The sequence below is a fragment of the Hippocampus bargibanti genome, linkage group LG12 (assembly GCF_051943395.1).
Source record: "Hippocampus bargibanti isolate YZ-2025 linkage group LG12, ASM5194339v1, whole genome shotgun sequence".
NCBI classification, from domain to species: Eukaryota; Metazoa; Chordata; class Actinopteri; order Syngnathiformes; family Syngnathidae; genus Hippocampus; species Hippocampus bargibanti.
In genome coordinates, this window is record NC_142745.1 from 6,127,768 (window position 1) to 6,141,864 (window position 14,097).

The window sequence follows — 14,097 nt, forward strand, 5'->3', positions numbered from 1 at the left end:
TCCAGGCCAAAACAATCACAACAAATGTTTTATTTTTCTGCTAATAATGGTTTCTTTTTGTACACAAATCCTGCTAAAGCTTTCGTGTTAACAGGAGGGTAAGATCGGGTGCCAATGTAGTACAAATATGTCAAATTTCTGCTACTAAATATCTTACGGTGCAACTTTATTAATTTTCAACTTCACATTTTTGTGTACAAAATTCTATAGAAATGTTTTGAAAACAGACCCTTTTAGAATAAGAGCGTATGGGAAGGACGGTATGATGCAAATATAGAAATGTGCTACTTTTTTTTGTACAAAATCTAAGTAAAATCTCTCGATAACAGATGTCTGCAGAAGGAGAGGTTGGTGAACAGAATAGTCGTACTGTTCCGCATAAGAGTAGTGTAGAAAAAGAGAGCAGGCGTCATCAGATCGCACTTTGTTTCTTCAGTGTTGTCGGTCGGGTGAGTTTATTTAGACTTCCTTGCGCAGTGCCACTCGCACGCTGCCGAAGACCTTGCCCACGGCTTCGAACAAAGGATCGCAGAAGGTCTGAATGCACAGCAAATAAATGCGGCTGACGCATTGCGACTCGATCAGGCAGCTCTTGATGCACGGCATCACAGCCCAGATGTGACAGAAGGAGATCAAGGCGAACAGGAAGCCCCAAAGCAGAGCCACGGGGATGCCAAAGATGGCCGACAGGATGCGGTAGCACCAGTACTTGGACACGGTGAAGGTGGTGTAGCTGAGCTTCCACACGCCATCCAGGCTGTGGGTGCCGTCAGGCTCTGCGATGACATCCTCAAACTCGACCTGTGGAGAAATTAGAGTCATAAAATTAGCTAATTGTATTCTAGCTAATTCGAATTTATCTGTGATTTTTGTTAGCACTCCAAATGGGCTAGGTTATTAACTGTCTGTGAACTGAGGTAATTACAGTTGCCACATGTAAATGAGTTATGTTTGTATGGACAGTAGTAATGTATGAGGAGTATGGACAAAGTTACACTGCAATTTGCCACTTGGCCGATTGGAAAATGTGTCTGCATTCCCAGCTGAGACTGGAACAGAATGTTAATGAACTTTTCAGACAAGCAGGCAGCAGACGCCCTACTCATCTAAAAACGTTTTGTCTTCCAAACCAGTGGAAATGATCCGTTTGGGCAGAGAAATCCGTCTGTGCTCAGCCTCTGAATAAAATGCCGAATTGGTTTACACTTTGTTTGACAAGTTCTGAATGCATTTTGAAGGCGAGATGGGATTGCCCAAACTCTGTAAAACAGGGGTGCTCACACTTTTTCAACACGGGAGCTACTTTTGAAATGACCAAGTCAAAGTGATCTGACCATTATATTTATGAAGAAATATATTGACGATTCTTGCAACTTATGTTGATGTATAACCGCATATGTAGCACAACATATTTTTTGCCATGACCTGAGTTCACGCCGATAACTGGCAGACGAGACAAACGCACTTGGAAAATGTCATCGTGGAAAAAAAAAGTCCCACTCCCATTCCATATGAAAGTGATACTTTTTTTTCTTCTGACTTGGTACAGCTCCCCCACACGTTTTTATACCCTATCTTACGTTTAAGAGGATAAAACCGAATGAAAATTAGGATGTAACTAACGACTAGCTTGTTAACTTTGCGTTGTTTGAGCACGCACAGCGTACCTAATAATGAGATGTCATATGATTGGTTGTCCGGTGTGCCAATCAAGCAAAGGGATGGCTGATTGGCTAACGTCGAGATTTTTTCGCCCAAAACAACTCAACTTTATTTGTATAGCGTCAGTTCATGACAAATGTCACGCGATCTACCAATAGTACCTTGGAGATCGATAGGTCGATCGCGATCGACGTATTGATCACCTCTGCTGTAAAACAATGTTGTCGGAACAGGAAATTGCTTTGCGTGCAGAAATGAGACACATACATATATATTTCCCCCATTGCGGGACAAACAAAGGTTTTCTGATTCTGATTAACTGCTACTTTCATGCCCCACTGTCACAATGGGCAGGAGTGGACAGACAGGAGGTTGATATAGCCATCGTCAAAATTCCCACACTAGCGTATGCGACTCTGTGCCCATTGAGTGAATATGAAGGACTTTTAGATTTTTCAAGGTTATAGGCCACCGGTGTCAAACTCAAGGCCCGGCGGCCAGATCGGGCCCGCCAGGTCACTTAATATGGCCCACAAGAGCAGGTCATGTGCGTGGACGTGCTAAAATATGGACTTAAAGGACAACCGACGTCTCCGGACAAGTTGTGTCCATAATTTGTAAAATGGCTTTAAATTACTTCTACTGAGCGTATTTTACAAAGATTCCACCGCATATAGCTATATTTTACCTTTTAAGACTCGCGCTGAATACTCTGGAAGTCTTGTTTTTGAGTTGGTGACGAGTCCGTACGTGACGTCACTAAAGTGTCCAGATTTTGGAGACTTTAAGTCATTTTTATTGGTGTTTTGCATTTGACTAAAAATATCATACTGCGTGTTTTGAGTATTTTAGATGCTATAAAACGTTTTTCTGATGTCAGTGAAAAAAACAAAAAAAGTGACGTCGGTTGTCCTTTAAATGTCAAATAAATGTGTCATAAATAACATTTATATTTTTTATGAAATTTGTGATAAAGTTTATGTGTTTTGAAAGACGGTTAGAAATTAAATGTATTATTATTATTATTATTATTATTATTATTATTTATTAATATAATTAACTCATTCACTGCCATTTCTGAATGTATTCAGGAATTAAAAAGCATGACGTGGAACGCCATTCCAGAATTTGTTCAGGTTTTCTTTTTTCTTGCGCGTGGGGGGGGGGGGGGCATAAAGCGCTGGTCAGATGTCTGGCAATGTTTTTCCCTTCCACAAGGGTGCAACATTTGCCTTTTTTTACAGCTGCCCCCATTTCAAGCTTAATTAACTCCAGACCCACATATTTTAGGAATTAACGCTTGTTTTCTGATGAATTACGCTGAATTGAATTGTTTGTGTAGTCCTAAAACTCTGAGTGAAATGAGCATGACAAAAACCCTGGCACTTGAGTGGACATATTTTTGTACGTAGTCTGGCAGTGAATGAGTTAGTATAATTAATAATAATAATAATAATAATAATAATAATAATAATAATAATAATAATAATAATTAATAATAATTGAAGACAATTTAATAACTGACTGACGAACATTAAATTCGCGAGAATATAATCTTGGCATACGAACTAGTTTTCGCCGGTCGAACCAAACCACTCAGCGCCACGGTGGCTGGCGGACTAATTTTCGGCGACTGAACACCAAACCACACGGTCGAACAGCAACATGGTGGTTGGCGGACTAGTTTTCCACACACACTTTCTTTGAGTGCAGCCGTGGCTTGTTATCAAGTGGAGTACTTTTGCTCTTACGGGAACGAAAAAGACCCCACCACAGGCTAGTGTTAAGCCAAAGAGGACACAAAAGAAAATTACGGTTGAGCAGAAGAAGGAAATCATCGCAAAACACCAACAAGATGTGCGTTTGTGTGACTTAGCATCCCAATACCAGTATGCTAAGTCGACCATTGCTACGTGTGGCTGAGGGTGTTTCTGTGTTCTCTAAGCAACAGTCTCAAGCATTAGAAGAGGTTGAAAAACTTCTGTTGATAGGATTCACGAAAAGCAGCTAGCATGGGCAGTGTGTGTGAGGGTATTATCGGCGAGAAAGCACGGCGACTTCACTCGGATATCATCAACGACCATCACAAAGGTAAATAAAACGACTCTATTATACAGTACAGTTTAGTTCTTTAATTACAATCCAATAGCACATTTATTATACATAAAATAAGGTATATTTTGTGTAGTTTTAAGGCTTATTTCAGAAATAAATATGTTTTTTATGGACCTGGGAACGGATTATTCTCATTTTTAATGGTTTGTTATGGGAAATAAATGTTCAGAAGATGAACCTTTTGCCTTACACTCACTTTCTGGGAACCAATTAAATTCGTAAGCTGAGGTATCACTGTAGTTATCATATTGGCAGACTTTCAAATTTACAACAAACTCTACTCTTGGTCTGCATTTTCAAGGCCGAGTAACGCCAGCTAACAATCGGCGAGTAAACAGTTGTCAAATCTAAATAAAACACCATCGCTTTGGCTATCAGTTACTCACATTCTCCATAATCCCAAAAATAAATGCAATGTTCTGGACAGGCACCAGGAATAGTTTGTGGGTCTATTCAAGGAATTTTGATCAAATTCAGCAAGCTGTTTTCCCTATTTTTGACTTTTCATATCAACACGTCTGTGTAAGCTCTTTTCATATCAACGCATGTCCACATTCAATGGATTTTCCATTTTGGCATCGACAGGGCGGGGTCACCGCACGGCACAAACCTTCACCACGTCCTCGTTGATCTGCTTCGGGTCTCTGTTGATAAGATCGATCTCCTTGGTGTTGCTGTCCTTCATGATTTTCTCCTCGTTGGTATTGTACTGGTACTGGTCCGCCATATTTGAGGCCTGGGGTGGGTCCTGGATGATGAAGAGGAGCGAGGGGAAAGCCGTCACAACGCGCACTGCAGGCACAGCAAATCACTAGTGAACCCCAGCGTGGAGTGTGCTGACGGTCCCGTTGACATACCAGAGGACAGCTGCTGCACACTCTGGTAAATTTGGAGGTCTGACCTCCCACCCTATGCGCACGCACTCACACACACAATGTAGCGTGCACGGCTATACAATCAAGTAGAGACCAGGCTTGTGTCACAATTCACATGGGCTTGCGGGAGGCCGACTGGGCAGGGTTTGCACTGTGGCACCAATTTCCAACAACGCGCACCCTCTCCTGCGTGTGGAATGTTGTCTTTTGTGGCTTAATTACATTCGCTGGAGTGCAGCGGAGAAGTCAAAAATGAATTACATTATCCGTTTCTGCTGTTGTTGTCTTGCGGATGTGAACTGACGCTGTTAAATATGTTCACAGCGCTCACGATAACTTCATCGACTCATTCGGATTGGCGTTACGGATTAAGGCGGCCTGTCGTCGCTTTATTAAGTCAAAGTTGTCAAAAGTTACACTCAGCAACTGCTTCAATGAGTACATGTGCATGACCGAGATGAAATCGAACCCTTGTCTGGGGTGTCACATTAGAATTATGTTTTTCATTATGCCAGCGAACCAACAACCAACCAAATACAGTGAGACCTCTAAACACCTTATCTTACAAACTTTTCATCTTACAAACGTCAAATTTATGAAAATTAAACCTTATAATAAGCACTATTTTCATAATACACACCCACCCCGGCTGGCGCAGTGATCTTCGGCGGAAGCACACGACCGAACAGCACCAGAGGTTAAGTTACCAACAGTCCTTATGGAAGGTGACTCTCCTTCCATAAGCCATCAACGACCATCAAAAAGGTAAATAAAACTTTATTTTACAGCACAGTTTATTTCTTTAATTACAGTCCTCATGTAATGCGCCTCTCTTTCCAAACAGCAATTCCCTTTAACCTTCGACCTCCAACGCCATTCCATCAAGCCATAAATGACCATCACAAATGTAAATAAAGTGACTTTATGATACAATGCAGTGTATTTCTTTCATTACAATACAACAGCACATTTATTATACATAGAATAAGGTATGTTGTGTGTAGTTTTAAGGCTTATTTAGTTGAAAAGTATATTTTATGGAAACCCGGGAACGGATTATTCCCATTTTAATGGTTTCCTATGAGAAAAATGTTTTTGAGAGACACACTTTTCGCCTTACACACTCTGTCTGGGAACCAATTAAGTTCATAAGTTGAGGTCTCACTGTATATGATCACCTCATATTACCACATACTGTATTCAAAATCAATTGACAGATAACTTATTCTGAAATCAGAAGCCCCCCCAGTTCCCAAATACATTCGCTCAACTACTACACAATTTATTTTAAAAGACAGAGATTGTTTTTAAAAAGCCATCACAGGACACAAAAAAAGATGTGGTGACCCGGATCTTGGGTGTGGCACCCGTCCACTAGATTGTAACAGAATTCTTTAAAAAGTTAAAAATGATTATTAACTCATTCACTGCCATTCCCGAATTTATTCGGGAATTGAAAATATGACGTGGAGCGCCATTCCCGAATTGGTTCGGGTTTTGTTTTTCTTGCTGGGACTTCCATTAAAGCACTAGTCAGCCCTCTGGCAATGTTGTGTCCCTTCCACGCGGGGTCGTCATTTGCCTTTTGTCCATTTTAGCGCTTTGCTCCAGCTGTTGTTAAAGCACGACTGTATGTAAACCAATATGTATGTATTGCTTTGTATTATGTAAAGCATTATGTACATTTAAAACTCATATAACTCCAGATCCATATAATTTAGGAATTAACTCTTTTTTTGATGAAAGAAGGTTTATGTAGTCCTAATACTTAATAATCTGTTAGTTCTGGAATTTGAGTGACAATGACAAAAACCCTGGCACTGGAGTGGACAGATTTTTGCACGTCTGGCAGTGGAGGAGTTAATTTGGTTTGTCGCTGACTGATAAGTCACTGTGCTTGCCTCTCACCCAGAATGCATATAGCAGGGGGCGTGTTTAAGTTAAGGATGTTTTGCCAAACTTTCCAATGATTGTTCAGATCCACTTGTAAGCAGTACGAAATAAAAAGTGTCTACAGTCAGTTGTCTGAGCTCCTTTCTGACGGCTACTATCCATGTACCTGTATTTTACTTCTAAGGCGTAGGCTTCGATATCCTGTAAATCTTGATAATTGCAAAATCTTGGTCTCGTGATAAGTGTATCATTATTCGTCACACCCCTTCGACACACAATGTGCGACTCAAGCAACCGCATACTGCAAGGATGGCATGTTGGTCCTTCTCAATTATGCAGTTGCTGCGATCAGTCAACGCTTTCGATAACAGAGTGTTGCATAAAAAAAGCTTAGAGCCTGTCATGCTCCCAAAAAAAGAACAAGAAAGAAGGCAAGCAGTCCCCTTTGGGAAATTGGAAAAGAAGCCAGCTAAGGGATTGTTGATTATGGGATATCATGTTCAAGTTAATGGCATGCGGGAATGCATTTGCATTTGCCTCTCTGGTTCCCAGGTGGCACCAATGGGGCGGTTAGCGTGGAGGAATGGAATCAGAGGGCATGGATTTGGGAGGCATTCCTGCTGTGGCGCGGGCCAGTCAGGAAGGAGACGGACGTAAATAGATCAACTGAGATTGAAGGTGGGCTTGGGATCGTCCACTCAGAGTCTCGGCGAGGCCACCCGAGCCAAATGAGCCAAATACACGTCACCGGGTCTAAAAATAGAACACTTTTACTGTGTGATGGAAGGGGAGAAGCTAGAAATGCATATAAGGGGTTTGTTGTACAATAATGCAGCCTTATCGAAATTGATTTTGCCTTTTTGCACACAAAAACAACTAATCATTTTTGCAATAACACATACACACTCAAGGCAGGCACTCATCATCCATTGAGATCAAGTAGGAAGGCTGTGCAAAAAGTGGCCTTGATAAAGATATCGAGACTCAGTTTTGATTGACACTGGCCTGAATATGTATTCACATTCCCTTTGTTGAATCGCGGTTCCGGTTATGAATCACATACCACCAAACAGAAATTTCACCACACCATTGTCTGAATTTTCCATCCCTTGAGTCATCGGCAACCGATGATTCATGCATGCATAATTTAGTCCACTTGGGGTCAGTAGTGTACACCTAATGTAAAAAAAAATGCATAGAATTGACTGAAGAGATGAAATTGTTTGCATGAAAATTGCTTTCTGATCACATGTTGTGTGATACTCTGACCTAATTGTTCTTCATCAACAGCCGTGCAAAAATGTTATATGATGTTTTATTACAGATGCTCCCCTACTTAAGAACATTCGAGTTACGAACATCGGTACATACAAAAAATTTTTGTGATAACATATGTAGTATTCTCTCCGGTTGTACATGTATACATCTTTATAGAACATACATTTTATTAAATGTTTATTTTTCAGTACAAACCAATACTGGTTACTTATACACACATTGAACATATTTATATAAACCTTAAATATACTTATAGAAGCCTTAAACATACATTCCAAGCAAAACATAGCATTGAAGCAATTTACAAACAAATTCACCTTACAAACAACCATTCGGAACGTATCTCGTTTGTAAGTTGGGGAGCATCTGTTATCACTTTTTGAACTAGTCAGGAATGAGAACATGCATTTTTTCTGACTTCAGAGACAGACAGTAAACAATACTCGGGGGTATATTATTTATCTTCATTAAAAGTCTTTCAATTTTCCAATCACTTGGCAGTGGTTGTTCTTGAACTGACTGCATTGTACTGCCAACCATCCGTGTCCAGCAGATGGAGGACAACCCACGGTGCTTAACACCCAGGTGAAACGTAACACAGTGCGCTGATGCATCGCTCCAGCCTGAGACGTGCCTAGATTAAATTCAACATGCCTGTCTCCCATGACAATCTTCTATGCAATGTCTCATTAGGTCTTGTTTGAGAAAGAGCCACCCAGCCATCGCCCTTCAGATACGCCATTAAATTTGACATTCTCTTCAAACAAGGTTGCTGTGAATAAAGGACTCCTAATAATTGTGGATCAAAAGATTTAGACATCTGAGAGGAAGACATGGTTTAACGTCTAATTCAAAACAGATTCTTTTCTTACAGACAGCGTATGTTACGTGTTCAATTACGTGTTTTATTTTTCTTTAATTAGATATCAAGTAGACAGGATGAACTTAATACAACTACGTATATATGGTTTAACATCATTCAAGTAACCAAGTCTGAAAGCTGTGACGGTACTGAATATATACATGCGAGATTATTTCAAGGGGAGATATGATGGAAACTGCCATTTATTACTTTTACACGTGTCTGAAGTGTGTAATAATTCTGAAAATGTTATTAAGTGATCCATTCTACAGTGATGGCAAACTTACATTAGTTCCTTCTCTACGACCACCTTGCCTGGGCGAAGATCCAGAGCCACTTTTAAGCCACAATATCGATGTGAAACACGATCAAGCAGAAACACCCACATCACCAATGTCAAAGGTAAAAGGTAAGCATAGCTGCTTAGCCTTGTTAGATGCTAACGTTGCTAGCTTCTGGTAAATTGCATCTGATTGCTCCATACTTCCAAATATTGTACTGTACTGACGTCTAGTGGTCAAGGAGTAAGTATACATACCGTTGCCGAGTTGTTTCCCACCCCAACTTCAAGGTTTGTTAAAAAAAAATGCATTGAAAATCTGTTTCGGACAAAGTCCCAAATGAAGGACAAGACGGGGAAGAGTTGTTTTCATGAGATAGTAGTGTCTTGGATGTCCATTTTGGAATAGAATTGACAGTATTTTCACTTTGAATCGTATTTCAAAAACAATACATCACAGTCAAAGTCACTTTATGTTAACCTGGAAGTAGGATTGCTTAGTTTACAGTACAGCGAGTTGGGCCTCAGCACACACACACACACACCACACACACACACACACACACACACACACACACACACACACACACACACACACACACACACACACACACACACACACACACACACACACACACACACACACACACACACACAATATTGACATCGGTCAATGTCACATCTGCTATTTTGCAATTCTTCCAACGGTTCATTTAAGAAAGTGCAAACATGTAGATCTTTTCTGCCCCACGAGATGATGCTCTCTTCCGTCTTGTCATTTTCAGTTTGTGTGTCGCGTCTTTTCCGAAGTAAAACGTGATTTAGGCGTTCGGTTATGCCCCGCAACCCTCGTGAGGTTAACCAGATCAGAAAAATTGATAGATGGATGTCCTTGACATCTTTTTCTGTGAAACACGGCACTCGGTCTTGGTTTTTGAAAGGCTAATCCAAACAGCGGGGGCCATAAAATAGCACTCTGTTAGCACTCTAAAGGCATTATCGCTGTCCTGTAATGATAACCATTATACTCTATATTCACCATCGCTCCCTCACTGGACACATGACAATTATATAATAAACCGTCTTTCCTGCCTCCATGTATCCCATTTTCACACTGATGAAGACAATTAGAAGATATGGGGTGCATCTCGTCATGCACGCAGACACACAACAGGTCGATGTAACCGAGTTCAAAAGCATACATCCAAGTCAAAGCTTCTTGTCATTGGCTCACTCAATTGTCATGATGGGCGAGTATTGTCCCTAAGATTCCTGAGTGTTCCTTACCTTCAGAGCTCATTTATGTTTGTGCCATGCGATGAGACAATTTATTCATATGGAGGAGTCATGCTTTGCTACTGCTATTTACACCATTAATAGGCAACATAAACAGCCAGTACTTTACAAAGCTCCTTTTATCATAACTCTTGAATGATATGCACATGGGGAGGGCTTATTGTCAATTATTGAGTCATATCACAAAGAATAACTGTCTGGTAGTTTGAATGTAAATTTAACAGGCGGAATGCTTTTCCACAAATATTTTACAGTACAGTAAATATATTTGAGTTGAAATGTACCATATTTTCCGGACGACAAGGCGCACCAGATTATAAGAGAGATGGTCATCTTTTGAAAAAAAAAATGAAGGATTTTAGCTTTATAGTGTGGAAAATATGGTATATAAACACAGTATTTTCCAGTATAAGGTGCACCGGAGTACATATATGGTGCACCCCCAATAAATGTATTTTCAAACCTTTTCCATATACAGTATTAAGTGCACCTGGCTATAAGGCGCACCACGAATGAATGAAAAAGGTTTTCCAAATATAAGGCGCTACAGTCAAGGTTGGAGTCGGTGGCTGCCGAGAGTAGTTGTGTAGTTGACTTGTTGTGGCTCAATATTACCTCACATATAAGGTGCAGGGTCATCTTTTGAAGAAAATCAAGGCTTTTGGGTGCACCTTATACAACAGAAAATACGGTAATCTCACAAATGTGTTTTGCAGTATAACTTTGTCACGGGTTGGGGGAAGGACCAAAGTATATTACAACCATGAAATAGTTTGTTACAAACAAAGTACCCTGGAGAAAAGTGAAAGACCACCCGGGATGTAGTACTGCAATTAAAACAACAAAAGATAGACAAGAAGAGAAAATGCTCCATCCATAAATTGGGGTGTCAATCTAATGTGATCTTGGCGTGATCCTCAGGTATTTGTCCAGGGATCTTAACCCTATGGTCCATAGTGTTTCTAGGACTGGTTTTGGCACAGCTGGAGCGGGTTTCGCTTGAGCTACTGGTTCTCTGGATAAACTGAAGGAAGTTCTCCTGAAGGGAGCCCTCGTGGCTGGAAGCACCAAAATCCACAGGCTGGGTTAGGCAGCAGTGACGAAACTTGACCAGTTCCTCTCTGATCTGCCTGTTGAGCAAACCGTAGAAGAACGGGTTCACTGCGAATGAGGAGAAGGCCAGCCAGTTGACCACCTCCTCTAAGTCTCCCGGGCTGCGCATGGAGCCAGTCAGAGACATTTGCAAGTGGAAGATGAAGTAGGGCAGCCAGCAAATCAAGAACTGACCCACGATGAAGACCAAGGTGAGGGCCGCCTTACCCCCGCTGAACACCCTTTCCGGGGAAAGTCTCCGCGGACGAGAACGGTTGGTGTTTATTATGGTAGTCTGGCTGCTGATCGACTCAGTCCGTCTCTTATCTGGATTGGCGGCAGCCCATGTTGAGGCGGTAGAAACTTGTTGCAGGGCAGCCGAACGAGCGATCTTGTACACGGCGCAGTAAACGGCAAAGATGATCACTGAAGGAACCAAGAAACAGAGAACACTGTAGAGCACGGCGAATATTCCCTTGAGGCGGCTGTGGCTCGCGTGGAGAGAGCAGTGAGCTGCAGCAATTGAACTTTGGTTGCCGTACGCCGGCCATCCGAACAGAGTGAACAAAGCCAAAAGAACCGACTTGACCCAGATGAGAATCATGATACCCACAGCGACATGGAAGGTCATCTTGACTTCATACCGCATCGGGTGCACAATGTAGAAGTATCGCTCAACACTGATGGCCGTTACGGTGAGAATTGATAAACTGATGAGAAACACATTGAGGAAGAGGTAAACCTGACACTCGAGAACGGTGAACACCACGGTACCGAAAAATGGAGAACTGGATATGATCCCCAGGGGCATGAGGAGAACGGCGCACAGCAGGTCCACGGCGCAGAGGTGACACACAAAAGCGAATTTCTTGAGGTGTGGCGCCCGAGCAATGGCCACCATCACTCCGATGTTGGCCAGCAAAGCGATAAGGTTCAGCGTCACCATGCAGAATAAGCCGATAAGGTCTTTGAACTGCGACTGGGAGCTTGTGACTACGCCCACATCGGAAGGAACTGTTGGATGTTGCTCCCATGGGGCGGTCGTAAGATTTGTCTCTGGATGATTTGAGACAGAGGAAATCATGGGATCAAACTTCTCAGCCATTACTCTTCTATGACTTGATCCACTCGTCTTGGGGGCGTCGTTATACCAAGATGTCCTGATATCAACAGAGAGAGAATTAATATCGCTATTGACAGACTTCTGTGGCTACACAATAACTCCACACGGATATTTTGGCCTCCCTCTTCACACTCAGGGAACCCATACACTGGATTTGGTACCTTGTCAATCATAAATACACATACAGAACGAACATTCAAACATGCCTCAGCTAACTCGGTGGGAATCCATTTCCAAAAGTTAAGTATTTACTGACTTTCAAGGGCCTATGAGAATATAATGTACGTAGAAAAGACTAAAGTTCCTTGATTTAAAACTTCAGATTTCCTCAACTTGTACAGTCTGTAGCCTTTATGAAATCACAGTCGGGTCAAATCATTGCACTCCAATTCTGCAAGTGGCAGTCTGTGCTTTTGACAAGTTGCGGGCCATTCACCAAAACTTTTCTATTTCAGCAATAATTCAACCACTGAAAAAGAATTGGTGGAAAGAACCAACAGGACGGACAAGCGTTTGCCATAAAGCTTATCTGCAAGTGAGGTTTTCAATCCTCGTTAGTATAGTGGACAGTATCTCCGCCTGTCACGCGGAAGACCGGGGTTCGATTCCCCGACGGGGAGGTTGGATTTTTTTTTGCAATTTTCTCTATTATTGTGACATGCATCAAAGTTTTCTCCTTCAAAATCCGTAACAAAACGTAAACTGTCCTGTCATTTCTGCATTATGGGGCTCTATTGCAGTGATATATCACTGCAGTATAATACACACACCATTTCTAAATCGTAATTGCAATGCATTTTATTGAGAAATGTTTCGACTGCATCCCCTCTCCGAGGAAGCCACTTTAATGCCCATTACTGCAAATTTGAAAGGTCGCAGAAGAGTGTTGATATGATTGTTGGGGAGAAAAACGATTTGCGTCTGAGCTATTATAAGTCAGTCATATAAAGGCAAAGCAATCAATTCTTAGCATGTCTAAATTGAACAAATAAATAATTCTGCCCTTTATATTCTGTCACAACGTGCTAGTCAGATCTATCATTAAAAACAGGTAGCATTTTCCACATTTTTAAGCTAGCTATTTGAAACACACTATTTGGCTTTATAAAGTTACTCGTATGCCATTTCTATCGTAAATATATTTTGAAAGGTACTCACCCATTATTTTCCGTTTGTTCTTGCAGCACAGTTAATATCAGAAAAGCTTATTCAGACACCTGAGTTGTGAAATATTGGAATTGCTCACGCGGTATGAAGGGACAGGACAAGATAATCGACCGTTCCTTGTGTAACTAACTTTGGCGCTTGCATCTCTGTGACTTGACACAACTGATTTATCTCAGACTAGCTTGATGATATTCCTCTCTTTCAGATGAAAAACGATGCTTCGTCCCTCTCCTGTGCCGAGTTTCCTGGAGGGCTGCCATTCATGACTCGTGCTGTGTAAGACACCGACTGTCACACATTGTATTGCGCGTGTATGTGTGTCCAATTTCTCCCCTCTTCTCTCACAGTGACACAGTCTTCCCTGGGTCCTACTTCCCACCCTTACTCAAATTCGATATTAAAATTTTTTTTATGTTCATACGTTTAAAAACAATACAATAAACAACATATTGAT

The 14,097-nt window shown here is 41.4% G+C and overlaps 2 protein-coding genes, 1 long non-coding RNA gene and 1 other non-coding gene across 4 annotated transcripts; 2 read left to right on the top strand and 2 right to left on the bottom strand.

Moving 5' to 3' along the window:
- Positions 1 to 12: 12 nt before the first annotated feature.
- Positions 13 to 4,646, bottom strand: cav3 (caveolin 3). The gene is made up of 2 exons (XM_089010130.1): positions 4,388 to 4,646; positions 13 to 801 (listed from the first exon to the last, which is right to left on the bottom strand). Exons 1-2 carry the CDS (start codon positions 4,502 to 4,504, stop codon positions 460 to 462), a joined length of 459 nt encoding a protein of 152 aa, XP_088866256.1. The 5' UTR covers positions 4,505 to 4,646; the 3' UTR covers positions 13 to 459.
- LOC148890179 (uncharacterized) lies at positions 4,539 to 8,453 on the top strand. Its single transcript, XR_016116614.1, has 3 exons — positions 4,539 to 4,659; positions 7,098 to 7,223; positions 8,325 to 8,453. It is a non-coding gene; the product is annotated as an uncharacterized LOC148890179 (long non-coding RNA).
- Positions 8,454 to 10,362: 1,909 nt separating this feature from the next.
- Positions 10,363 to 14,068, bottom strand: gpr61l (G protein-coupled receptor 61-like). Its single transcript, XM_089010368.1, has 2 exons — positions 13,635 to 14,068; positions 10,363 to 12,513 (listed from the first exon to the last, which is right to left on the bottom strand). Exon 2 carries the CDS (start codon positions 12,456 to 12,458, stop codon positions 11,151 to 11,153), a length of 1,308 nt encoding a protein of 435 aa, XP_088866494.1. The 5' UTR covers positions 12,459 to 12,513; positions 13,635 to 14,068; the 3' UTR covers positions 10,363 to 11,150.
- On the top strand, positions 13,025 to 13,096 carry trnad-guc (transfer RNA aspartic acid (anticodon GUC)). The gene has a single exon. It is a non-coding gene; the product is annotated as a tRNA-Asp (tRNA).
- Positions 14,069 to 14,097: the final 29 nt, after the last annotated feature.